We start from the raw sequence: 27,092 nt of genomic DNA on the forward strand, positions 1-27,092 counted from the left end.
TTTTTGCATTTTAACTACGGAGGCAGTAGCCTAAAAAGGAAGGTCATCTCCGTGAGTTTGTGATTTTATGAACTGCTGATGGTGCGAACAATGAAAGAAATGACTGAAACAAAAATTTTTTTTGTAAGTGTCGTCCTTTTATTTTATTAATATTAAATAATCGTTGGCCATGTAAAACTTATTATTTTTTACTCTACTCTAAATTTTTCTGTTGTAAGTAGTTTTCCACACTTGGTACAAAATAGTTTAAAAACCATTTCTTAAATCATTCAGTAGTCTTCCAAGCTTTTTTATTTGCTGTCCAGTATACTGGTAAATTACTCTTACTTTTATTTAGGTTTTTCATTGCATGAGGATTGAGAGATTTATAAACCAGCATAGGTTTTACCGTTAATCACCTGAAGCATTACTGCACATAAGTAATGTTACATGGTTTTTTGATACCTTGAAACCTGACGTAACTTTTTCGTCTTTAGAAATATATGTTTTCTTAGGCATTTTTTTTCCATCACTGAGCAGTCGGCATTAAAAACCAGGTTTTTAATGCCGACTGCTCAGGGATTTAATGCCGACATTAATTATTGAAGAAGATGGTTAATTAAATATCCACCGTCTTCAATAATTCTTTTTAATTCCATTGGATAAATTTCAACGGCTTCTTTATCAGCTGATGCACTTTCACCCTCTATTTTTAGGTTTTGTAGTGATAAGCATTTTCTCATACAAACAAACCACACTTTGCTGGCTACAAAATCTGGATTAGTAGCAGTTTTTCCATTTTCCTTTAAGTAGTTGTAAATTTTCAAGGCTTTGTGTTTAATAATATTGGTGCTCAGTGGAATCCGCTTTTTTGAATAGTCTTCAATCCAGATGCTAAGGGCTTTTTCCATCTGCTCAATTATTGCTGCCTAGGACGAGATGTCATGTTGAGGAGATAGAACAGTCTGCAGCAACAGAATCTCTAATTTTCTGTTCATTTTTCCTTATAGTCCGTATTGTTGCTTCATTTAAATCCAACAATTTGATGACATATATTTTTTTGCCCNAAAAAAATAACTGTAGTAAGAAAAACAAATGAAAAATGCGAACTAATGTAACGTCGTATGGTGAGTTTTTGTTCGTATCGTGGAGCAAAAATATGTTCGAATTTCATGTCGTATCCTGAAAATTTCGTATGCTGGGGCGTTCGTAACCTGAGGTACCACTGTATATTGAGGTGACGATTAGGATCTTTAATTCATAAGAATAATTGTATATAAGTTAAGTCTTTGAAATTTTGTCGAATTCCAAAGGGGAATAGAATTAAGTTAGAAAATAGATTGATTTGAGTTTTGTCGGGTTGATTCTTATTGATTTTCATTGAATAAATTGTTACTTGATTTTTACTAAATATTGTATATAGTTTATTACTAGAATATTTATTAAATATTTGATTTGTTATTGACAAACTGTCATTATTTAATTCGGTGCATGCTTAAAGTCCAGGTCTGGTACACTAATGCGAATCCGCATAAAGTACCCGTTAGGTAACAGCTATTTCCGGCACACAGTCGTGTCGATAATCATTGTAGAAAGTCAGAAAAAAATAATATAGTATTTTACATCAATTGAAAGTAAAAATTTGATCGAGACAGCAGAAAACAATTTGTAATTTGTAAAAGAGGGTGAGAGAGCTGTCAGTCTTTTAGCTGACTAACTTAGCTCGTTTATACAGGAAACGGAAAAAAGGTTCGAAGGTAAGATGATAAGCAGCAAGAGGAAGTTAGATATATAGGAGAGAGGAAGGAAGTGACCATGGGTTCCATGGGTGCCTGCAATGCCTCAACACACTAAGTAAAACAAAATATGATTACAAGATCCAATAATAGCATGGAAACTGTATAAACTAAGTGGCGCGGCAATACATACAGTATTCAGGATTAATGTTTACAATTTATATAAGGTAATGTCGAGCAATTAATGTAAAAAAGGGGAAGTTATATGTACTGTACAAAGCATATACGATCAGGAACAGTCCTTGCTATCTTCATCTGTTTCACTTTCCGATGTTTGGTGGATTGGACTACTGTCATTCAGTGTCTGTTGCTGTTTTTTGAGGTAGTCCGGTTTTAGTTCTTTTGTTTTCTTGATGAATGTTTGAAGGCTGCACCACAGCCGTTTGGTGGCAAAGATGTCTGCCAGCTGTGGTGGTCATGTTAGTCCACTTGTGATGGTGTCCCTAAAAAATTCTACTCTATGCTGGTGGAATTTAGGGCAGTGGAACATAAAATGTTCGGCGTCTCCCTCACTTTTAAGTTCACAATCACATTTATTTTTAAATTTTTTAAAGTTTTTTAAAATTTTTTTTTGCGTTTTTTAAAGCAGTAAAGGTAAGACAAATTTCCCATGACCCGTTAGGCATTGGGTCATGTCTGGATTGGGTTCAAAGTGATGGGCTTTTTTTCCTTGCGGTTAGAGTTGGTATAAATCTATGGCAGAGTCTTCCCGTCGTGGAGTTGTCCCATTCAATCTGCCATAGGGTGTTTGTAATTGAGTTTACTTTCTCCCAGATCATCGTCATCGGTATGCGTGAGTAGGTGTGGGGGGAGTGGAGTACGCAAGCCTTTTTGGCAAGCAGGTCCACTGTTTCGTTCCCTCTGTAACCTTTGTGGGCCGGAATCCAATTGAAGTGGATGATTCTATGCATAGCAAGAGAGTTTGCGGTGCTTACTAGTTCTCTTCCTAATCGTGTGGGTCTCCTTTTGTTCTCAAGTGTGTGTAGCACTGCCCTGCTGTCAGTGTAGATATTTATTTTCCCTTTGTAATAATTGATGTTAGTGGCTATGTGATTTAGGGCCTTGTGCACTGCCCAAAGTTCAGCCTGCATAACACTGCAGTAAGGTGCCATCTTGAGGTGTGCTTGGAAGGTCTTCCGGCTATTTTGTGCAAATATGACCACTCCTGCACCCACTCCCCTTTCCTGCTTAGACCCATCTGTGTAGACAGCCCAATCACTTGGTGTGTTTTCTATTCCCTCAAACTGTAGGTCAACACTGTAGTGTGTTTCGTCAGCTGGGTGGAAATGGTTCCTCCCGCTTTCGTAATCATCTATCCCATGGCATTTTATTTTGTCTATTAAATCATCACAATTAAATGGAATTTTCTCCTCCTTCCTGTTGTTGTCCTTTCCTTGATCTGTCCATTGTGTGATGTCTCCTTTGGAAAGGTACCACTTCCATGTGAGTGCCTTGGCTGTGAGGTGTATTGGCCGTATACCTGCGAGAACCAGTAGCGCGTCCGTGGGTGTCATCCTGTAAGCTCTACACATTTGTAGGGATGCCCTGCGCTGAATGGACATGAGTTTCCTCCTTCCATATATGTTATTTAATGCTTCATGCCATACAGGTATTGCATAAAGCACAGCCGGCTCTATTGCCGCCTTGTAAATGATTTTGCAGTTCTGAAAATTTAGCCCCCACTCTTTGCCTGCTATCCGTGTCAGCAAATTTATCTTCTGGTTAGTTTTCCTACATATTTCTTCAACGTGGCTTCGCCAGTTCAATTTTTGGTCGAAATATATACCGAGGTACTTTAATTCCGTGACTGTTTTGATTTTCTTGCCATCGATGTGCACACCTATCGCTCTTTTTAATTGCCCCCACTTGTCTTTTCGTGTGCATGTCATTGATGTGCACTTTGCACGGTTTATCGGCAACTTGTGATTAATGCTCCATTCCTGTACTATCTGCACTACCTTATTTGCCTCTTTGGCTAGGTGGTCACAGTTTTTATTGGCTATCATGATCAGCGAATGCTTGAATTTTTATGTCCGTGGATTGTTCTATTGTATACAGTAATCCATCGAAAACCAGGTTCCAGAGGCCCGGACCACATTGTGATCCTTGTGGGCAACCTCTGTGTACCGTACTACTTACCGAGATATTGTTTGTGGTGAATTCCACCCGTCTGTTCGTAAGATAGCTCTTCACCAGGTTAGTAATGTTCCTTGGGCAGTCCACCTCCTTTAATCTGTAGAGCACGTTCGGCCACCATAGGTGGTCGAAAGTCTTTTTGTAGTCAATGCTGATCATTAAAGCATGTTTGTTGTTCTCCCGAGCATTTTTAACAAAGCTTTTGGCATTTAGAATCGCCTCGACTGCTGACCGCCGCTTTCTAAACCCGTACTGGCTGCTATTCATGCAATCGGTTTTAAACAGATGGTAGTTTATTCTATCTATCAGTAGGCCGTCAAGAACTTTCCCTAGCATAGGTAGAAGGCGGATCGGCCTGTAATCATCAGGGGACTGCGGGTTGTCCCATTTTGGAATGAATTTAACATTTCCCATTTTCCAGTTTGTCGGGAATATCCCCATTTGCAGGCACTCATTGAATAGGTGGACAAACGCCATCGGTATCTCCTCAAATCGAGCCTTAACCATTTCTGCCGTTACTCCATCTCTTCCTGAGGCCTTTCCGTTCTCTAGTGTTTTTATTGCTTTCCTTACTTCACTGACAGTGAACATTCTGTCGTTTTCTGTTCTCAGGTCTTGTTGGCTCTGTAGCCACGTCAGTTTATGGATTTCTAGGTCGTCTGCAGTTGAGTCCTGAGGGAAATGGTGTTTCAACAAGTTTTGGATATTTTCTTCTATATCACCAAGGTTGCATTCCCTATGCCCTTCATTACCAGGTGTTTTGTCTGGGATTCGCAGCCTTTGTCTTCTATTTACTATCAGGCGGTATGGAGTCTCCCAAGGTCCTTTGGCGTTTGTGCTGGTGCAGAATTCTCTCCATGCCTTAGTGCGAGCTGTATTGATCTTCTTGTAGTCTTTTATTTGAGCCATATATTCTATTTTTAGCCTGTTTTTTATCTCTTCATTCTTTGATCTTGTTATTTTCCTTCTTGCTTTGTTTATATCCTTTTTTGCTCTTTTCAGCTGTCCACCAATGTGTTTTCTTTTCTTTGTCTTCCTAGAAATGGTGGCTTGTTTACCTGCACTTTGTAGCGCCTGTGTGACATGATTTACGTATATGTCCATACCCCCCTGGTCAATGATGGTTGGGAAGTGAAAGTTTTCCCATTTCTTACTAAAGATCTGTTTGAAGAGTTCCCAGTTCATGTTCCTCACATTTGTCTCGATGCTTCTATCTTCTGAGTTCTTAGTATTTACGATCTGGGTAAAGATGTAACAATGGTCGCTGGCTGATGGTCACAGCTTGTGACCAAATACGCCAAGTCTGCCAAGACCAGGCAGACATCCGTCCATCCATCGGCATGGGGAGTGTGGAACGTTGGGTGGGTGGTCATATTAACCGAGATAAGTTGGAATTCATCCATTAGGTTTGCTAGTAGGCGGCCTCTATTATCTTCTTCTTTATGGTACCATATGGCCGATTTGGCGTTGACGTCGCCTGCTAAAATGAGATTCTTGTGGTCTACTTTCTTGATAACATGCTCGAGTGTGCTAATTCCACTATTGTCATCCATATCCGGTGGAAGGTAGGCATTGACAATAAAGACTGGCTTTCCCTGATGTATAACTGTCATCATAATTAAATTGGTAGAAAGCTCAGGGATTAGTGCGATATCAATCTTTTGGTTGCAAACTATTATACTGCTTTTCGGTCGTGAATCCGTGTTTTTATGTAATACGCTCCAGCCACTATACCACACTATTGTGTGCTGAACAGTGTAGGGCTCTTGTATAAGAAACAAATCTGCATCGAGTTCATTGGCTGCCTCAATAGTTAATGAGCCAGCTGCCTTGCAGCGTTCGGTGTTAATCTGTAGAATGTTAATGTTTATAAGATCCATTGGGGTAATGATATGAATATGATTGATCAATGTGGCTTATGCTGCTAAAGTAGGTACAATACGGTTACGTTCCATAGTTCGTTTTACTGACAGTTTGTGCCTTTATCTTCTGTAGGAGTGTACATTCCCTGCTAAACGCATTGTGATGTGTTGCTTTCCTTTTTCCATTGGGACTTCCCTATTTGCCTTCCTGCAATTTATGCACGTTGGTGTTTTGTCTCGCCGTTTACACTCGGAATATCTGTGGTTTTTGCCACAGTGGCTGCATTTCTGATCTTCCGTACAATCCCGGGCATAGTGATTGAAGCTGCAGCATTGATAGCAGCGCAGTACTGGTATGAAATCATCGATTTGCCCAGGAAAGCGATATATGTTTATTTGCTATAAGGGTGTTTCTAATTCTGGGGGATACAGACAAAATGATGTGCCGGCAATTTTCCCGGCATTTCCCATTTTTAAGGACGGTGCTGATCGTCCTTAAAAATCGTGCATTCCGCAGTTATTACTTCCTTATCAAGGCCTCTCCATATATCATTTTTGCTTCCAAGATTTTTTCTTCTTGTATTGAATTCGGTACATTTAGCAGGATGACTCTGGGTTTTTTCCCCTCTGAGGTACTACAGTTTATCCTCTTCGATTCCTGGAAGCTTTTCAATCGCTTCCTTGAGCTTTTGGCAATCTTTTTTGTTTCCTACTCTTACACAAACTCTGTCATTCTTGACAGGCTGTACCAGTTTAACGTGTATACCCAGCTGATGGGGTTCCAAAGTGTTGAGGATTTGTGTTGTCACCTCTTTCATGTTAACTCTCAGGCCCTCACCTCCCCTGGAGCTTGGGGTATAGTAGCACCGCATGATTCCATCCAGGGCCGTACATATGTTTTTGAGAAGTTGAGAAGTTTTGAGTTCAATGATTTGCTTACGACCCTTGTGGTGTGGCTCGGTTTATCCACTTTAACCATATCTGTGTATAGTGGTTTAGATTCTGAATCAAAACTTCTTCCAAAACTTCCAAAGATTCTGTTTTATCATTGGTCAGCTTCTTTCTTGAGCTAAGCTCTCTGATAATGCCATATGCCTGATTGAGGCAGCTGAATAGACAAGATGCGCTGTTTCTTATTTCCCATCGTTGTTTCTTTTTTACGGCACCAATAGCATGTTCTGGGCAGGCATCCATTACCCAGCCAAAAAGATAGCTGGCTTCCCTGAGCAGCTCTTCCTCGACATTCTCTGATGTCTTTACCAGGCTGTCTTTGGAAGCTTTAGCTTCCTTCAATGTAGTTTCGTCTAAAGGTTTGGTGTTTATATTCAAATCTTGTATAGTTTCTTCATTCTATCTCCCAAATAGCCTATGTTGACCGCACAGTGTTCATAGAATAAGTGATAGTTAAGAAGCTTTAGGAAAGACACAAAGTCGTTTGAACTATAGTTCGCTGGTTAGCCTGGCAGCGCCGATCGACTAGATAAAGCTGAAAGGCTTGAGTACCCACTGATAGGCTGGATGACGCTGGAATGTAGATGGTTACGCCGATTGGCTAAGAAGCCACGTGTAAAGAGACAAATGGCTTTGTTCTTCACCAGTTACCCTTGTTGCTCCGTAGTTAGTAGCTCGTATTTCTCAAAATTGTGTATACAGTTATGGTAGAGTTCTCTGTTAATAGTTGAGCCTGATCACAACGATACGATACAAGGCTCGCGATTAACACAGTTATGGCCAGTACCCCAGTTTGCGTAACAGCGCAAAGATAGTTTATAAGAGTATAATAAATAGCTCGATGTATAGAGCTTGAGTTGTTGATTCCAGTGATATAACGCACATAAGGGCCTACTCAATAGGAGCGAAGACCAGGACCATGTGGTTCCTGGAGAACAATAGTCTTTGTTCTGATCCCCGTAGAAAAACACCAACACTCCGTATGAGAGCTCCGGATTGATATAAAGTTTATTAAAGGCAGTTACGGTGTTTCCTGTTGACCCTCTGTACCAACGATGATCCTTAGTTTAACGTTTGGGGACCGCAATAGGCCCGAAAGTCTTCTATGATGTTCTCATTTATAATTCCTTTAAGAATGACCTACACACACAAAATGCATATCATCTGAAAGTTCTCGTTGAGACGAATCCAGCGGTGTATATAAATCCATTCGAACCCAAAAACGCCTTCGATCGAAATCAAGATGCACGATCGATAGCAAGAGCACAAATACACACAGCCTTCTCAGATCGCGACATCCTAACTTCCTCCAGCAGAAAACAATGGATGCAGTAGTAGAAATTGCTAGGTTTCTAGGAGGGAAAAGTTTTGACGATATGACTGCACAAGATATCCAAGAATTACTGATGGAAGAAATTGATGAAACAGGTTTGGTATAAATGATATCTAGAATCCATGATAACTCAGAAGATGATAACACAGATGAAGACAAAGAAGTTAAAAAGTTTACTCTACAAAGCATAAAGAAAGGCCTAGGCTTAGCCAAACAGAGTCATATTTCTTAAATGAAGATCCTTCAAATGAAAGAAGCACAAAGTTTAAAAGAGAACTTCATAAGTGCTTAGCACCATATAAGAAAATTTATAAAGATCTTTGAACTAAAAGCAAGCAATCTAAGATAACATATTTTTTTGCAAAAGGTAGAGCATAGACCTGAAGATGATGCAGAAAAATGCTCAGAGGATAAGGATATCTTGCCAAAAACAAAACATCCTCGGTTAAGAGTGCTTAGTAATGACAAAGAAAACATTGTTTAATTTATATTAATATGTATTACTTAAGAAAATTTGAATAAAGATATTTATCTTAATTATGAAAATATAATAGCATGTTTTTTTAATTTTTGGAACCTAATCCCCCTTTTTGTATTAGTTCTTTGTTTCGTATAATACGGATTCACATAACACGGGAGTTATGTTCCAAAAAATTGCCGTGTTATACAGGGGTTACCTGTATTTATAACAGGAATGTGCCATTCTGGAGCATTAGGGTTTCCTCTCCACTCCCCTTGACTGGGTGAAGGGATGGTGTTTCCTCTGTACCAATCGGGTAGTGGGGTAATGCATAAATTCTACTTCCTAACCAATTAGGAGTAAATTGCCAGTAATTTGTCGGTTCCCATTCATAATTCAACCTAAAAGGAAGTGAATTATATCCTGAGTATCGTCTTGAATCCTGGATGGAATAATTCAATGATGGTCAGTTATTTGTAGGAAAATACAGCTGTTCTATGTACTGAGGTTGCATGAAACAACATGGAGAGCTCGAATAGGCATTGTGGCTTCCTACTTCCTGTCTCTCTCGCACCACGGATAATGTCATTCATCTATTTTGATTGAATTCTCCTCACACACTAGTTGTTTGTTCTGTTGGCTTTCATTGGGAAATTCTCTGCCGACTCCTCTACGTTTTCTATATAATTTCCCTGTTTGTTAGTCAATTGCTCAATTGTTTCCTCTCTTATCGCTATTTTTAACACTTCAGAATATGTCGCTGGATCATGGGTCATTACATTGCACTTTATCTTTTCATTTAAGCCACGAAAGAATTGAATGCAGAGCTTCTTGTCCAATTCTTGCTGCTGACCCCATTTGATAATCGCATTCTCTTGCTTCTTTGTCCCAGTTTGTTCTATAATTATCGCACTTGCTAAAGTTTGCAACCTAACAACAAATTCTTGGACTCTTTTGTCTTTGCATTGCATACACGCATGGAATTTCTGCACCCTTATAGAATATGGTTCTCGATCAAATCTATCTATCATTAGGCATTTAAAACTTGCATACTCCATTACTTTCTTCATTTGGAGGTCGTGCCATGCAAAATCTCTTGCTATCCCTGTCAATTTACACTTAGCAATGTTTAAACATTGTCTAGGGGTCCAACTGCTAATCCTGCCACTTCTCCTAATGTATCAAAAAAATCTGTTATGCACCCTGAATCTCCCAAGAAAATAGGTATCATCCCCCAAAGGCTGAAAGAATGATAAGCAAGCCACCTCCTAAGTCACAAGTTCATGCTGAAGAGCCTGTCTGTTTCCATGATTCCTTCCCACTTTTGTCTTGGCTGCCTCAACAATTATTGTGGGACTGAAATTGTTTGTGACAACTGCAAAAACAATCAGAAAAATCCCACTTGCTGACACCAGTGTAAATTTAGCACTGGTGTAGATTGGGCTTAAACATCCGACTTCTGACGCCAGTGTGATGTCAACAAACTGTGCCTGACATCAAAATGTCTGGTGACACTCCGAAGCATGAGTGGGAGCATTTTGCACAGAGACAAACTCCATAGATACAAATAGTTATCTGGTTTATTATAACCATAAGAATAACCAAGTAGTAGGTGAAGTTTATATAATAAACTTCACCTACTGGTTATAATAAACTTTTCCTACTGGCGACATTGGGTCTTCTAATTTGTTTCATTCCTCAAAGGATGAATCCCACTGGAATTATTCTTTCAGATCCCTTTTGGAAAGTTGGGGCGTTGTAAGGAGAAAGTCTGTCATGAGGTCAAGGCGCAATCCAGTTTGATACCGAGATGCAGAGGCTATTTCTTTTTTATCATATGGTGCCACATAATAAGAAGACAGGGAGAAGCTCTCCACATCCTTGAAAAGGCCAGTTTTATAATTATAACATTTTAATAAGTTTTTTTGAGTCTCAGACCAAACATTCCGATAGGTCGTTTCTGACTCACCTCCGCTTTCCAATTGGTCTTCACTCGTTACATAACAAGATCAGAACCCAGATCGTGGGAAGAGTCAACACCAATTGTCAACTCGATCCCTATTGAAGATGTTTGATGTTAGGACTTGCATTATTCTTTTGTTTTAACTTGAGAAGTACGTTCTTCTCAGAAATTTCCACCAAAGTATCTTTTTATGAACATAAAATTTCTTATTTTTCTTTTTCCCTTTTTGTCAGTTTATTTTTTTTACAACATTTAATTATCAATCAAATACTTTATTGTACTAAGGATAAAACCTTGTTACAGGGGGAATATTTTAATAACAAACATAATAAATTTATAAATAGAAATACAACATATGTTATTACCAATTATAACAATAAAAACATGTCTCCAATAAGTATACAAATGAAATTATTGTCGAATGCAGTTAACCAGAATTAATTAATATCATCATTATTAAACATATTGGTAATTTGAGTAAAGAAGTTGTTTAGTTTGTACATATTAATTTTTGATAAATTAGTTAATCTTGAGGTATATTTTGAATCGTAGTTCATACCAAGAATTTCTACTATTTGATATTTTTGACGATATTTCTTTATAGCTGTACAGTCTTTCAATAGATGAGACACAGAAGTTATTTGACTTACACCAAGTTTGATTGATAACAAGTTTGATTGGTAAAATCTATGTAAGTATTATTAACCAGTAAAGAATATTTATTAAAATGGAGTTGTAAAAATAGTCGTTTAATGCTCATATTTATATTGGTTATAATAAAACAGTAATTGGAAGGTATTTTTAAAATCTGGGGCTACCAAGGATGATAAGTTGATTTCAATATTGAATTTTGATCTTGAATTATTGATTGCAATATAGCCGATTCTACCATTATTGTATAACCATTTTTCCAATCTGTTTCAGATCTATCGAATATCACACTTGAAATTCTTTATGTTCAAAGTATATTATTAAACTTATACTGCCAAGTATGATTAGTAGAATTTAAGTCATTAATTTCATACATATTTTGGTGTAAAAATTTTATATTCTTATTGTCTGTATTTATAAGTCGATAATAAAATTTTATTAGTCTCTTTAAAAACCAAGAAAATAGTTGAATTCTGTTTGTTTCTGCTCTAATAGAATAAGTTGGTACTGTCCTCTCAAGCCTGAATATTTTACATAAGTAAGTAATATAAAATTTTTCAAGTTTATAAAAATGGTCAAGAGCCCAGATTGGGCTGGCATAAAATATTGAAGGAAGAATTATAGCATTAAAAAATTTTATTTTGAGTTTTAAATCAGAAATCTTTAATGCTGAACATAAATATATAGTGTTATCGATAAGTGAATTGATTTTTGTAGTAAGGATATTTAAATGCTGTTGAAATAAACCATTCCAGCTAAAAGTAATATCCAGGTATTTTATATTGTTAACAGTTTCAAGAGGTCTGATGCCTAAACAGAGGTCTTTTTCTTGATTAGATAGTTTAAGATTCTTTCTAAAAATAATTATTTTTGTTTTTGAAGTGTTGATCGATAAATATAATGATAAATATTTATTTATTCTATCAATTTTATGCTGTAAAGTTATATGAGTTGGTGCTAATAATACTAAATCATCTGCGTATAAAAATATAGTGAAAATAACATCCATTAATGTATATTCCTTCGTTATCCTTATCAAATAAATTATTTATGTCGTTTATGTAGAAATTAAAAAGATACGGAGAAAGAGGTTCACCCTGAAGTATTCCTTGATTTGTAATAATTTCTGGATTAGTTAAGTTACCATTTACAATATGAAGTTTATAAGAAGAGAAAAGATACATAATCGAATCTGAAAATCTATTGCCTGCACCATTTTGTTTTAATTTATTTAACAATGTCGGAACATGAACAGAATCAAAGGTTTTGGTGATATTGATGAAGGCTGCATATATTTTCCTACGTTTTTTCTGCAAATATATTTGAATAATTGAAGTAATAAGAAGATAGCAAATTCTGTACCCCTGGATTTAATAAAGGCATATTGAAATCCAGAGTTAAGATTACTTTCATGAGTCCATCGTTGAAAACGGTTAGCTAAGATGGATGTAAAGCATTTCCTTAACACTGGTAGTAAAGCAATCGGACGATAGTTCTCAGGTTCTGTACGAAGTCTTTTTTTTTTTTTTTTTATAGATCATGACTAGTTTAGCAGTATTCCAAATTTCTGGATATTTTAACGTTTTATAAAAGTAATTGAATGAGTCGAGTAATAGTTGTTTGCCCGAAGGGGGTAATAATTTGACAAATTTGGGAGTTAAGTCAATACCAGGAGCTGATTTTAATTTCATTTTTCGAATTGAATCCTCAAGTTCGTCGTATATAAACAGTAAATCGAGCAGACTATTATTCAAGTTAGGAATTTTTAAGTTTGATGGATAATCAATATCTGAAAATCTATTAAAATATTGTTTCCAGGCTCATATATTTCTGTTTATTTGATGATCTAATTTTTTCTTAATTTCTGTATTGTTGTCCAGAAGAAATCTGTATTTTTTGTAGTAATCAGTTGATGTTGCAAATTTTTAAAGTATTTAAGTTTTTTTGATTTCAATAAATTAACATATATTGTTTTTAATTTTTTATAGTTCATAAATAATTCATTTGAATAATTTTGCCTAAATTGATGTAAAGCTTTATTTTTCTTTCTTTTCACAGTATAGCATTGCAAGTCGTACCAGGGTTTTTTAATGTTAAAATTTGCCGTCCTTTAACATTTCGAATTTTTATAAATTGTTTAATTATATTTATCAATTGTAGGTATTTTTCATTGTCCTTGATTAGTCCGTTATTTGATGTAATTTTGATAAGTTCACTAATTTGTGAAAAATATGCTTGGTAATTATAATAAATTGTTTGTTGAGATATAAATTCTTTTTCAAAAGCAGATGTAGTTGACACCTCAAAAGATGTACATATCGGAAAATGGTCAGATAGATCACAGTTCAAAACCTTTAGACCCGTACACAAATCTGTCACTAGGGCTGAACAAATAGTCAAATCTATTACCGAGCATCTATTATAGTTTATGCATGTAAATTCCGAAGGACCGTCGAATTCTAATCTTCCATTCATTATATATAGTTGTAATTGGCTAATATAGTTTAACAGTTGCATTCCTAGTTTATTATATTTTATATCTTTGGATTATTGAATATTACAGATTAATGTATTTGGACCATTGTATATTGTATCCATTTGTTGAGCAATTCTGGCATTCATGTCACCTATACTTATAACATATGGAGAAATATATTTCAATTTTCCATAATGATTGAATATTTTATTCATAGTTTATATTTGTTCCGGTGGTATGTAAAGCAACAAAATTATTATAAGTTTTTTGAATAAAAATGATATAGATGAGTTGGTAACTTGCAGTATAACCAATATGTAATTATCAGTTTTTTGACAAAATTTAATGTCTCCAATAGTTTTTTTTTATAAACAAACATAAACCTCCATAAGGGCAACCTGGTCCTTCAGGTTTTTTAGCTAATGTCGTAATAGTATTAAATCAATCACTGTTTTTAAATAAATTAGTAATCAGAGTAGTAATCCATGTTTCCGTAAGACCTATAACATTATTATTTAGTAGATAAGTAAAATTGTTACTATTGTTTTGATTAGCCCCTGGCAGTTCCAATTAATTATTCGTAGTAAGTTATTTTGTTGCTTTTTTATCTTATCATTCTCTTCATTTATATTAGTTGAGATGTCTGATTTATTAAGTTTTCTGAAGGAATATATTCTAAATAATCTTCAGCATAAACCAAATGATGTTGTAGTAAACTTTAAGCAATTTTTTGCTGTTTAACATAAAATAATCATTCCTTAATTTAATTTGAAATCCACGTTTTCTTAGATCAATATAATGTGGTAGAAGCATTTTCCTTCTTAAACGAGAATCCTTAACCAAATCTGCAGCCAGATTAACATTCTGCCATTCTCCTAGTAATTTATTTTGTTTTAATCTATTATAGTTCAACAGTATATTATTACGTATTTGTTCTGATTTTTAAAGTTACACATTTGATATTGATATTAAGATTAGGCATATTATGAATAGATTTTATATCTTCTTTATTAATACATGGCATTTTTAAAACAAATGCAAGAAAATCCAGAAGTTCTTTATGATTTTTGTCTATCATAGTATTTGCACAATCATAGATAATTAATTTATTATTATTAATAACATTAGTCATAGCATTAAATCTAAATTGCATTTGTTCTTTATAACTATGCAGTTTAGTCAATTCCAGTTCAATTTTTTCATATTTAACATTTACCTCTTGTAGTTGTTTTTTAAAATCAATAATTTCTGTGTGAATATTATTAATTTCATCCCGAATAAGCATAAATTGGTTATCTATCTTTTGGTTACTCGTTTCAATAAGTTTTAACTATTCTTGACCATAACTCTGCAGTTGAGATGTCGGATGTTTCAGGATTAATGGATTCTGTTAAATTATTAAGATTAGAGTTCTCACCTGTAGCAGTTGAAGAAACTGTTCTTCTTGTTTCTGTATAATCAGTTATAAGATTTGTTTCCAATCCTGAATGGTTGATAGGTGGTCTGCCTCTTTTTGTAGGTGTTTTCTGCAGAGGTCCTGGGTTAGATTCGATGCCAGATATTAATAGTAACAGAAGGATTAGTTTATAACTAATCATTATGAATCACAAAAATAAATATCTTCTTAAGATAACTAGTTGAAAAAAATAACTTTGACAAGATGGAGAAAAAATTTCACCAACTTTCTTCACAACATTTAATTATTATAATTTTTTTTAATACAAGAAAACAAAATTTAATTTTTCTATACGTGTGATTCTGGCCACTTACACTATGTATGTTCACCCTTGTAACAGAATTCTTACCTTATTACTAATAAATAATTTATTTGAAAAAAGTTATAACAATTTTGTTTTCAATTAATAAAACTTGATTAAAACATTTATTATATAATAACTAATATTCATTATTAGATACCTTTACAATTAAACATCTATTTAATAGTTTTAATTAATCAAACTCCTTGTGAAGTTTATATATATATTTCAATGAAGTTAACAAGTTAAATTAAATTAACTGGTAATTAATAAATTTGGGGTTAATAATTAAATCAAAATCAAGTGAAATGATATATAAAATTTTATTTTAGTTATATTTAAAGTATTTAAATATTTTATTTCAAATATTACAGCATTTTCTAAATTATATTAAATAAATTAAAAAATAAGTATACAAGTTCAAAATAAAAATTAAATTTATTATGTTTTAATATTAAAAGTGCATACTTATTGAATTAAATAAATATATTTAATTTAATATGTAGAACTATAAGGAATGTAATGAACTCACTATATAGAATCCATTGTTAATAAAACATAAGAAAAGAAAACTGGATTATAATCAATATCTGATCCTCGCAAATTGAGAAGCCCTGAAATCAATTAAAACATATGAAAAATAATTAATTATAATCATACCTTAAAAAAATTAATAGATACATCATTATTATTATTATTATGTTGGGTTTAGTGGGTTATACTCGGTTGACACTGGTGGCTGTGTACTATGCTGGACCAGAGTCAAGGCATAGCAACCAAAACAAAACTAAAATTAAATAAGTATATCAGTGTCTGAATTCAAAAATTTCCTAATAATATGGCATGTATTCAATATAGTAGCCTTCTGTAGTGTGACATATGTATTAACATTTCTATTCAATTGTAATGTTCCCAGGCTTTTGTGTAGTGTGTGTGGTATCACACCTGTACAGGAGAGAATGACAGGTACAATAAGCACCCTATCCATCCATCCTCCACAGATGCCTTATTTCCTGGGAGAGTTCTGTGTACTTGCTAATTTTTTCAGTGCATGTGTTTTGTGTATTGTGAGTGTTTNTATAAAATTTAATTACAACAAATAAACAATCACAAAGTTTGTAAATTCAAATGCCAAATTTCTAAAAACAGAATTTCTCCATAATATTCTTCATAAAAATTTAAAAATCAACTTAAAAGATGAAGAATTTGGAATGAACTGGAATGTAAGAGCTATGATTGAGAAGTAAAAAACTATAATAAACAATTTAGCAAATCTAATAAATATAGTATAACCCCAATTTATAAACATACCTCACATATAGATTCCCAAAAACTTTGTGTAAATTGAAATCTCATAAATCAGGAGGTTCTCTCTTATAATTAAAATTTATATCTTGTTCTGGCATAAATCCCAATCATCCCATCCATGTTACTAAATTAAGATTAATTTTCCAAGTAACTATTTCATTTAGAATCGTTGGTTAAAAGTTAAGTAAAGTAAATGAAAGTGTTGATTATATTATTCACTGAAAAAAGGAACTTATATGAAATGAGTAAAGCAAATACAACATAAGAAAAGCAAGTATATAAGTTATCAGACATTTTCTTCATTTAACAGTAAGACAATGAAAGATAGTTAAGACAATAAGTAATAAAACAAATAAAATAAGATAAAATTGATTTTTAATCACTATAATCACTAATAGAAGGGTTTGTAGAGTTAAAATTTACTAAATTGAATAACAGTGTAAGAATGAATGGCACTATCACTCATGGACAAATACACAATACAAATGAGACAAATAAAATGGAGACTGAAATCTGCTAGCCATCTTAGCTAGTTATTTTAATCTTAGTGAATGGGAATTTCAATGTTGTGACAATGAAATTCCCATCAAAGTGGTCAATGCTCATTGTATCCAATGTTTCTTATAAACTGGGAAATCAGATTAAATAAATCAGCTCATTGTATTGAATTAACATGTTGTTAGTACTGTATTTGTAAATCAGGTTACACTATATACAGTTAATTGAGATGGATTAGAACAAACAGTATATTGAGAGAGTTCCTATAGAATATTCAGTGACAGACTGTTAAAAAGAGACAAGATTACTACAATCCTCTTGAAATCAGCTAGTTCTGAACAAAACAGCAGTGGCTAAATGGGAAAAAGCAGATATGTTATTGGTGTAAAAAAACATCCTTTAGAAACAGCAAAAGAGTTCTTCATCATCATCATCAATGTTGACCTAAGTGCAAACAGGAAACACGATTTGAACAACCTAGATTCTCCCTGGATGTCACAATAGGTGAAACCAACAATGTGGTAATATGGTGACACAAACATTAAATGGCATTTATTTGAAGTTTGCACAATAGTTTCTTTAAACTAAGTTCTATTTTTGTATATTATTCGTAATTATTATGGTATGTAGTAAAAATAAATAAAACTAAAAAAGTTTTATTTTTATTTGTTTTTTTTTATAGCATATTAATTAAATATATTGTGCATGAAAATTCTGTTATATTAAGTGTCATCTAGTTAACATATACTACACTGGTTTTATTAAAATGTCTTAAACTAATTTGAATTTAAAATATGTATGTATACAAAGTATAATTTTTTTTTCAAACTTGTTTCATGCAGATCTGAAGATGAACAGTCTCAAAAAACTTTAATTGAAGTTTGATTTCTTCAAAGTATTAGTATTTGGTCTTTGATGAGTTATGCTTGTATAGATTCTACTTGTTAAATAAAAATAATTCTAATATCTAATCACCAGAATTTTTGGGCTATACCCTAAGAAAAAATTGAGAATAATATACTATTGACTAATTAGTTAATAGCATATTATTCTCATAATGTTCTTTTTAGGCATCTTGGATTAAATTTAATAATTGAAAATAAAAACTTTCAATTAAAAGTTTCTGGAAGAAAATGTTAACTTAGAACAGGATTCTCACATGCATTTCCAGATATCATGAGTATGCTTTACCAGTTATACTATCTATAGCGGTAAGGGGCCTAAAACCACAAATAAAAAAAAAGTTATACTATCTAGATTGCCATCTGATTGTCAGTTCAAAAATATATTAATTAATGCTGTATAACCATACAGATTAATTGTTGCACCAACTAGAAACATTTTACACTAACTGCCTTCTAGCTCTTGTGCTAGTATCTTAGTTGGCTGAAAGCCACAGAGGGCTATGAGCCTAAAATATCTCAAGTCAGCTTAGTAATTAACTTGTATGGTTATATAACATTAATTAATATAGGTTAGAAAGAAGACTAAATGGAAATTCAGATAGTATAAATTTTAATGCATTTGCATAATATGTAGAAGATGCAGGTCCAAGTCCTTTTGACAAGTTGACCTTTTCTTCCAGAAACTTCTAAATTATTTAATTTATTAAAACTTCATTTCTAATTATAAATATATGATCATAACCTAATTGTCTATTTTTAGAACAAATTTCTAAGTTGTTTTAATTAATTACTAGCCAAAGACTAACCTAAAAAGTTTGATTATCAGATATTTGTATGTTAACATTATGCTTAGTAATTATGTATATTTAAGTACTCACAAAATTTTTATAAATGAATGTAAGATCACAACTGAACAACTTATTCTTCAAATGATTAACATTTCTAATTTGTTTAAATGTGTTCAAATTGGTAAAAATTATTGTTTAATATGCTAATAAAAACAAACTTAATTCTTTTTATGCCTTGTCTAATTTACACTATTATCTCACTAATGTGATTAGGCCATTTTTGAAAATTTAATTACTCTTTTTTTATTTGCCAATATGATCACATCTTTAGTCAAATATAAATTTAACATTTAAAATTTAATATATTTTTATTTAACAAAAATGAATAAAAATCTGTAAATCAATTTTAAGTTATTTTGATAATTTTTAAGCAGAGAAAATACAGTACTAAGATATAGTTCAAAGAGAAATAAATAGAAGTGCTTGTAATCATCAATAAATCTATATAAAAATGGACATGTATGTCTCTATATTTCACTTTTCCGCAAAAACTACACATCACACGTGAATGGTGTTTGTATGTGGTGGTAGCCCCAAGTCTCCATTCGTGCATAGGGGTGGTTGCGTCTCGATAACTATAAGGGTGCGGTAGATATGAGGCTGAAAGTGGTTGAAAGTGGCTTTCTATTTCGAATGTTTTGTTTGAATTTGTTCGAATTAAATTCGAACATAAAATTCGAATATTGGTTCGATTATAGAATGATCGTAAACGTTCCAGAAACATTGAAAATAGTTCGTTTGACTTGATGTGAACAGGAGACGTTCAGAAATTGAATCGGGACCAGGTCTCTAATTTGACTGGAAACGGGGGACCTAATTCTTGTATTCTGTGAAAACGGGTAAAATTGGCTATAATGTAATTATTTTAATCTTCACTATCGTTACTTTTTAAAAACCCAGTGAAGCGGGTCCTTGCATCTAGATTCTAGATTACTTAGAAAAACAGTCTTTTATATATATAAAAAAACTATATTACATACAAATGTATGAACAAATAAAAACCCAGCGAAGCAGGTCCTTGCAGCTAGTATATATATATATAAATGGACGTGTGTGTCCCTATATTTCACTTTTCAGCCAAAACTACACATCGCACGTGAATGGTGTTTGTATGTGGTAGTAGCCCCAAGTCTCCATTCGTGCACTATGGTGGTTGCGTCTCAATAGCTATAAGGGTGCAGGAGATATGAGGCTGAAAGTGGCTTTCTATTTCGAATGTTTTGTTCGAATTTTTTCGAATTAAATTCGAACATAAAATTTGAATATTGGTTCGATTATGGAACGATTGTAAACGTTCCAGAAACGTTGAAAATAGTTTGTTTGACTAAACGTAAAAATTCTCTAATTAGTCTGGAAACGGGGGACCTAATTCTTGCATTCTGTGAAAACGGGTAAGATTAGCTATAATGTAATTATCTTAATCTTCACTATCGTTAAAATACTTTTTCTGTAGCGAAGTGGGTCCTTGCAGCTAGATTCTAGATTACTTAGAAAAACAGTCTTTTATATATATAAAAAAACTATATTACATACAAATGTATGAACAAATAAAAACCCAGCGAAGCAGGTCCTTGCAGCTAGTATATATATATATAAATGGACGTGTGTGTCCCTATATTTCACTTTTCAGCCAAAACTACACATCGCACGTGAATGGTGTTTGTATGTGGTAGTAGCCCCAAGTCTCCATTCGTGCACTATGGTGGTTGCGTCTCAATAGCTATAAGGGTGCAGGAGATATGGGGGCTTAAAGTGGTTGACTTCGAAGATTTTCTATTTCGATTTTAAAAATATTCGAACCGTTTTAAATTCGAATAGAATTTGAATTGAATTCAAATTCTATCGTTCTATAATCGAACCAATTTGAATTCAAATTTGAATACGAATTCGATTCGAATTTGTATTCAAATTTGAATTCAAATTGGTTCGATTATAGAATGATTGTAAACATTCCAGAAAATTGATCAAATTAAAAATAGTTTGTTTGACTGGATGTAAAAATTCTCTAATTAGTTTGGAAACTGGAGACCCTAATTCTTGCATTCTGTGCTATAAGGGTGTGGGAGATATGGGGATGAAAGTGGTTGACTTCGAAGATGTGTAACAATGGAAGTGTCAACAATAGAAGTGTTAACAGTGGAAGTGTTAACAATGGAAGTTTTGAATAACAAAGGAAGTGTTAATATAAAGCGGCATGCAAGATTTACAGGCGGTTTTTTGCATTTTTGCGGGAAATCAAACATATTTTTAGACTTGTAAAAATTCTCTAATTAGTCTGGAAACGGGGGACCTAATTCTTGCATTCTGTGAAAACGGGTAAGATTGGCTATAATGTAATTATCTTAATCTTCACTATCGTTACTTTTGGCCCAGCAAAGCGGGTCCTTGCAGCTAGTAGCAAATAAAAACCTGATTCAATCATTTTTACTTAAGAAAAACAAGAATCTCATTAAATTCTATTACTTACATGCTATTTCATCCAATGCCGTAACTACCAAAATTGAACTTTCTTTTTGAGTCATTTCTTCACGCACTTCCGATACTTTTGATTCCCATGATTTTCCTAATTTTTTAGATATTTAAAATATTTTAAAAAATTTCATAAATATGAATTATTGCACTAAAATTTTTATAATATTAATATTTGTCATTAAGATTGTAAAACATTGCAATAATTTGAAAAACCGTTGATAATCTATTTATCAAAAATACATTAAACCATTTTACTATTACAATGTCAAGCATATATACAATAGAATCTTATTTTAACAGATCGCTTGAGCCATCAAAAATCATCTATTATTCTGTGGATCCATTATATCGCAAACAACAATTTGCCACACACCCAGAAAAATATCTGTTATTTGAAAAAAGAATTTCCATTTTTTAACTCCTTACATATCAGAAATACCTGTACTTGAAATTAGCCATTATCTTGAGACTCTATTCTTTATTCTGTAGAAACACATATTGCAAGATCTTACATTATGCTGTACTTGTGTATGACAAAGGTGACGGAACTGTATATACTGTAAGCACATAAAGAGGTAAATTACACATGCTCATTAGTACTTCACATGACTTCATGATTTGTTAAAAAAACTCATCCATCTTTGTTTGTTTTGATGCTGCTTTTCTGCCTATTGCAAACAACACAGACTCAATATAAGCAATATCACATACTGTACAGATTGTTCCTTTATGCCAAAACTTGTTGGGAAGGTCTTGGAAAAGCTATGGAAAGGCTATGGCCTTGCTAAATTTTGGCACCACACTTGGACCAACATCAGAATGTTCATTAGGTGGTTTCTCCTCAATCATATCAACCTGTTTACTCTCTTTGTATAATTGTTCAATTGTACAATACATCTCCCAGATATGACAAGTGCATCATTGAACTTTACAAATTCCTAAAAGCACCCAAATATTATCTAAACATTGAAAAAATGCCAAGTTTACAATAGATGTGGCAAGAAAAAAATCTATTACTCAGAGTTACAGATCTGTTAAAAGGAGGTAAAATTAAACTGATTTGGCAGGATCTGGGGATAAAAAAATCTATTGTTCCAAGAAATCCACTGTTCCATAATCCATTAAAACAAGATTTTACTGTAATTTTGTTTCCTTTTAAGCTCTTTAAATTATTTTCCTGAAAAAATATAATCAAATTCAACTTGGTACTATAAATATGCTATCTTTAAATTTCTGGTACTAAAACTATATTACATGAAACAGATAAGAATTTGAGAATTCTCCAATATACATGATTCAAGTTATTTTCTTTATGATAAATAAAATAAAATTACATTCTGTACTTAGATTCTTAAATAGCAATCATTTCTATCACTGATGTATTCATTTAAAATCGAATCTAATGACAAAATTACTTTCAATTTATTCAGCTAAAAATTTTTTTTTGAAAGAATTTTCAAAAATATTAATTTATTTAAAAATTATATTATCATTTTAATTTTTTGAAAATCTAAAAATTACATATTTGTTTTTTGTTTTTATTAATAGATCTTAGTTCATGTTTTTATATGATGTGTTTTGTCTGATTTAATATTTATATTAATAGCAATTATTTTTAAATTTATGAAATTGTTTATATTATAATAAATATTACATGTATAATTTTCTACATAAAATTCACTCTAATAAAAAAAAAACTTCAACTTTACTTGTACATCCAATATTTACACCTGACGTTAGAGAATCTTTGTAATTCTCAAGTCGATGCACAAATAAAAATAAATTTAGAGATGAAAAAATCAAAATTAAAATCATATTTACATTACATTTAATAAATAAATCATGACTGAATATTTCATTGTATTAAGTGCAACATATGATAATAACTTATTTTTTTTATTATAGTCTGAATAAAAATTACTTTACTATTAAATATGCCAAAAATATTTAATATTAAGAAAGTAAAATTTAAAAACTTTTTAAAACCATCTGGCTGACGAAATACTGTCAGCCAGACAGTATTTCGTTTTTAAAAATATTTCTCTTTCATTTGTTTTTTTTCCTGTCATTCACACTAATGACAGTACAAAAGAAGAATTCTCACATATCATGCTATTTCCATTTGCATTCTATTGTGAAGGTGGAGCTTCAAAGAAAAGGTCGCCCGTGTGTAAGAATTCTTGTTTTGGACTGCCACTTGGTGTGAACAATGAATACAAAAAAAAAAAACAAAAGCAAGAATTTTTTCTTTGTATATTTGTGATACTTATATTTTTTTAATAGTGCAAGTTTAAATGTTTATGTTGAGGTGATATACAGTCAATTCTGTTTAATTGGACCACCCATTTAAATCGGGGAGGCCGCTTTATTGGGCCAAATCTTAAAGAACAGAAACCAAACTAATAAATTAATACATAACTTAATCGCTTAATTGGGACAGCAGAAGAAAAGGAATTTAGCAAGTTTTGATATATTTTAGGGATCTTCCGAAAATATGTAGACACTATGCACACTAATGTCATGTAGGCCTAACGATTGGCAGAGACAAAGCAATTTTGTCTTTCACTCAGGCAGTTCAGTTTTCCGGAGGAAAACTCACATGGAACGTATCACATGGGGATCCCGTCTGAGATGGACCTGAATGCAAGCTACTGACCCTGCTCCGGATTGGACTGGACAATCCCTTTAAAAGCCAAAGAACAAAGATCCCAGGACAATTTTTCAAGGTCTCTCAACTGAGTTGGAAAACAGCTAGAGTTTCCTTGGAAAGTATTGTGTGCATAATTATATCTAGATCCGAACAGCAGCCATCTGATCATTGAGACCAGCATCTGGAGCTGGCGGATTCTATGGATGCTCCTGCCGAAGTGGCCCACCTCCAAGTAAAGGAAACTGTGCTCAAAGGAAAACAGTAAGGTGACTTTTCAACGAACCCTTTCCTTTTTCCCTTTAGGAGAAAGGAAAAATCGTTTGAACAGGAACGAATCGAACAGTCAACCCTTGTGTACATCATTACTAATACTGTATTTGGCAACACTGTGATGCAAATCAGTTATCTATTGTCATGGTCTGGCAAATTTATAGTACAAATATTTTCTGTATTTTGGTTTAATAAAGCATTAAAATAGGTACCTAATTATTATGTTTTACATACTTATTTCTTTACTTATGTATTACATAATTTATTTTAGAATTTATTATTAGTTTGTTTAATTGGGGCAGCTGCTTAATTGGGCCAAAATAGATTAGTCCTAACATGTCCCAATTAAGCGGAATCAACTGTATTTAATTTTAACCTGACCTGCGTTGTTCCTGAAAGTATTCGTGTTGACCTCATTGACCTGCGTGAGTGATCCCGAATATTTTCGTGTCTACATCGGAATGTTTTTGATACTAGATGTCGCTATGCATCATAATTTTTATATTAAAATGAACTTTTGAAATATAATTTTTTTTGTTTCTAAATTTTTCAATATATTTATTTTGTTTGTGCAACATAAAAAAAATAATTTTTAACAACACAGTAAACACGATTATTATTTAAAGAAAAAAAAAACATTTTAGGCTTAACATTGACAAAAATTCAACATGGCATCACAGGCAACAGATAAAAATTTCAACATCAGATAGGTTAATGAACAATTGATAATTTTTGAAATTTAAGAAAACAATAAACTGCTATATTTACATAAGCATCACAATGATTACCTGCAAAACTTAAAGGCAACGGTTCAATAACTTTAACAGGATATGAAGGTTTATTCTCCCAAATTACATCAATTAAATTTTGTTGTATAGGAACAAGTTTATGGCCTGAATGAGCAAGATGAGTAGCTAAAGGTTTCCAGCTATCTAAAATAAAGAACTGTTATTAAAAATACACATATATAAAACATTATATTGTATATTGAATATCATATCATTATTACTAAAAAATATTGATAATAACATCTAACAATCATAAATGAAATCTAATAACAAGAATGTTGTTTCAATTTTAGGAATTTATGCAAATTTTAAAAAGTATCAAAGAGAATTAATTAAAAATTTAATTTGTTTTCTTAGTCTTTCAAGATTATGTGACAGATCATACCTTTGAAAAATGAAAGGTAAATTATTATCTTCCAGCAGCTCAATTGAAAACTGATGGAAAATTATAATTTTGATAATGCTAAATCTGTAAAGATTGTAACTTATCTGTGATAAATATTATGAACTGGTTAGAATTCATTCTTTTGGAAGAGCTTAAACATTTTAAGCAAAAACATTTAACTACAAGAATATTTTTTTTGAAGTGGGCTTATGCTTTTTATTTCCTACCTATTGAAACATAGGTTAGCAATACAATCCTTTGATGTATTCTCCAGCTGCATGGATGATCCATTGCCAGACATCTGATGGATGGCAAATGTTGTTTGCAACAGTTTTATGACAAAGTTTGTAGGGACCATCCTAATACAAAAACAGTGCTAAGAACAGTTGGAAAGCACTAGCCTCTGAATAGTTCTTTCATCTTTTGAAACAAGTTGAAATCACAATGGTTCACATCCAACAAATACGAGGTTTGCTCAAAAAATACGTGGACTGTTTGAATTGCGTGGCTCCAGTTTGTTCCAGGGGAATCAGCTTGGTATCGCTAGGTTTGTACAGATCATCTGGTGATAAAACCATTTTCCAATTACAGATATCTTTATTTGTCAATTAGCTATGCGGTTTTTAGTGAAGTGCGATTTTTTCGTTTGTTGGATTTCAGAATGAATGACCTGATGGAGCAATGACTTGCTGTGAAATTTTGTGTTAAACTTGGAAAATCTGCAACTGAAACATTTGCTATGCTCAACCAGTGGGTGGGTAAAATGTCCCCCAGAACCAAAAAAGCTTGCCAAGTTTGGTGATGCTGACAGTTTTCTTTGATGCTAAGGGTGTTGTTCACCACAAGTACCTCCCCCAAGGCTCCACAGTGAACCAGACTTACTATGTTGAAGTTCTGAAACGTCTGAGAAACACCATCCGTCGCAAAAGGCCAGAAATGTGGAGGAGTGGCGATTGGTTTCGCCATCTCGACAATGCTCCAGCCCATTCAGCCCTCAGAACTCGTGATTTTTTGACTAAACACTCGATCACTGTTCTTCCCCACTCCCCTGACCTTTCTCCTTGTGACTTTTTCTTGTTCCCCAAACTTAAAAGATCCTTGAAAGGAAGAAGATTTGAAACAATTCCTGAGATTAAGGCAAATAAGATGAAGGTGCTGAAAGACATTACAAAAGAAGCGTACCAGGACTGTTTCAACAAGTGGAAACACTGTTGGGATAAGTGTATGTGTTGGGAAGGAGAGTGCTTTGAAGGGGACCCAGACATGTAACTTCTACTTAAAGTACATTTTGTTTTATAACGTCAGTCTGCGTATTTTTTTGAACAGACCTCGTATGGCAAATGCTCAAAGATTTTGCAGTGTCGTTGTCCCAATAATGTCACTGCAGAAGAAATGTGACAGTGAACATTGTTCAGAACAATCAGATGTGACTGTAGCAACTGAAACATCCATTGAATTGCTGAATGTAGATATTTTCCAGGAAGTGAAAGTAATAAGCAGAGTTTACTGTTTGTTCTTGTAGTATAGAATGGCATAAAAGAATGCCTTCAAAGTTGTAAGTAGCAATCATCATTTTTTTTTTTTTGTCTAATCATCATTACCTT

At 33.0% G+C, this 27,092-nt stretch overlaps 1 protein-coding gene across 3 annotated transcripts in view; it reads right to left on the reverse strand.

The window, feature by feature from the left end:
- Positions 1-27,092, reverse strand: part of LOC111635346 (xaa-Pro aminopeptidase 1-like) — a 132,157-nt gene that overhangs the window by 52,723 nt on the left and 52,342 nt on the right. For all 3 annotated transcript variants that reach the window (XM_023380283.1, XM_023380284.1, XM_023380285.1), the window contains exons 7-9: positions 25,104-25,247; positions 21,391-21,486; positions 15,897-15,978 (exon numbers count right to left, since the gene is read on the reverse strand). In XM_023380283.1, the coding sequence (XP_023236051.1) occupies positions 15,897-15,978; positions 21,391-21,486; positions 25,104-25,247 (322 nt within the window). The remainder of the gene's footprint in view (positions 1-15,896; positions 15,979-21,390; positions 21,487-25,103; positions 25,248-27,092) is intronic.

Source organism: Centruroides sculpturatus, unplaced genomic scaffold (assembly GCF_000671375.1).
Source record: "Centruroides sculpturatus isolate CEXI.00-Female unplaced genomic scaffold, Cexi_2.0 scaffold784, whole genome shotgun sequence".
NCBI classification, from domain to species: Eukaryota; Metazoa; Arthropoda; class Arachnida; order Scorpiones; family Buthidae; genus Centruroides; species Centruroides sculpturatus.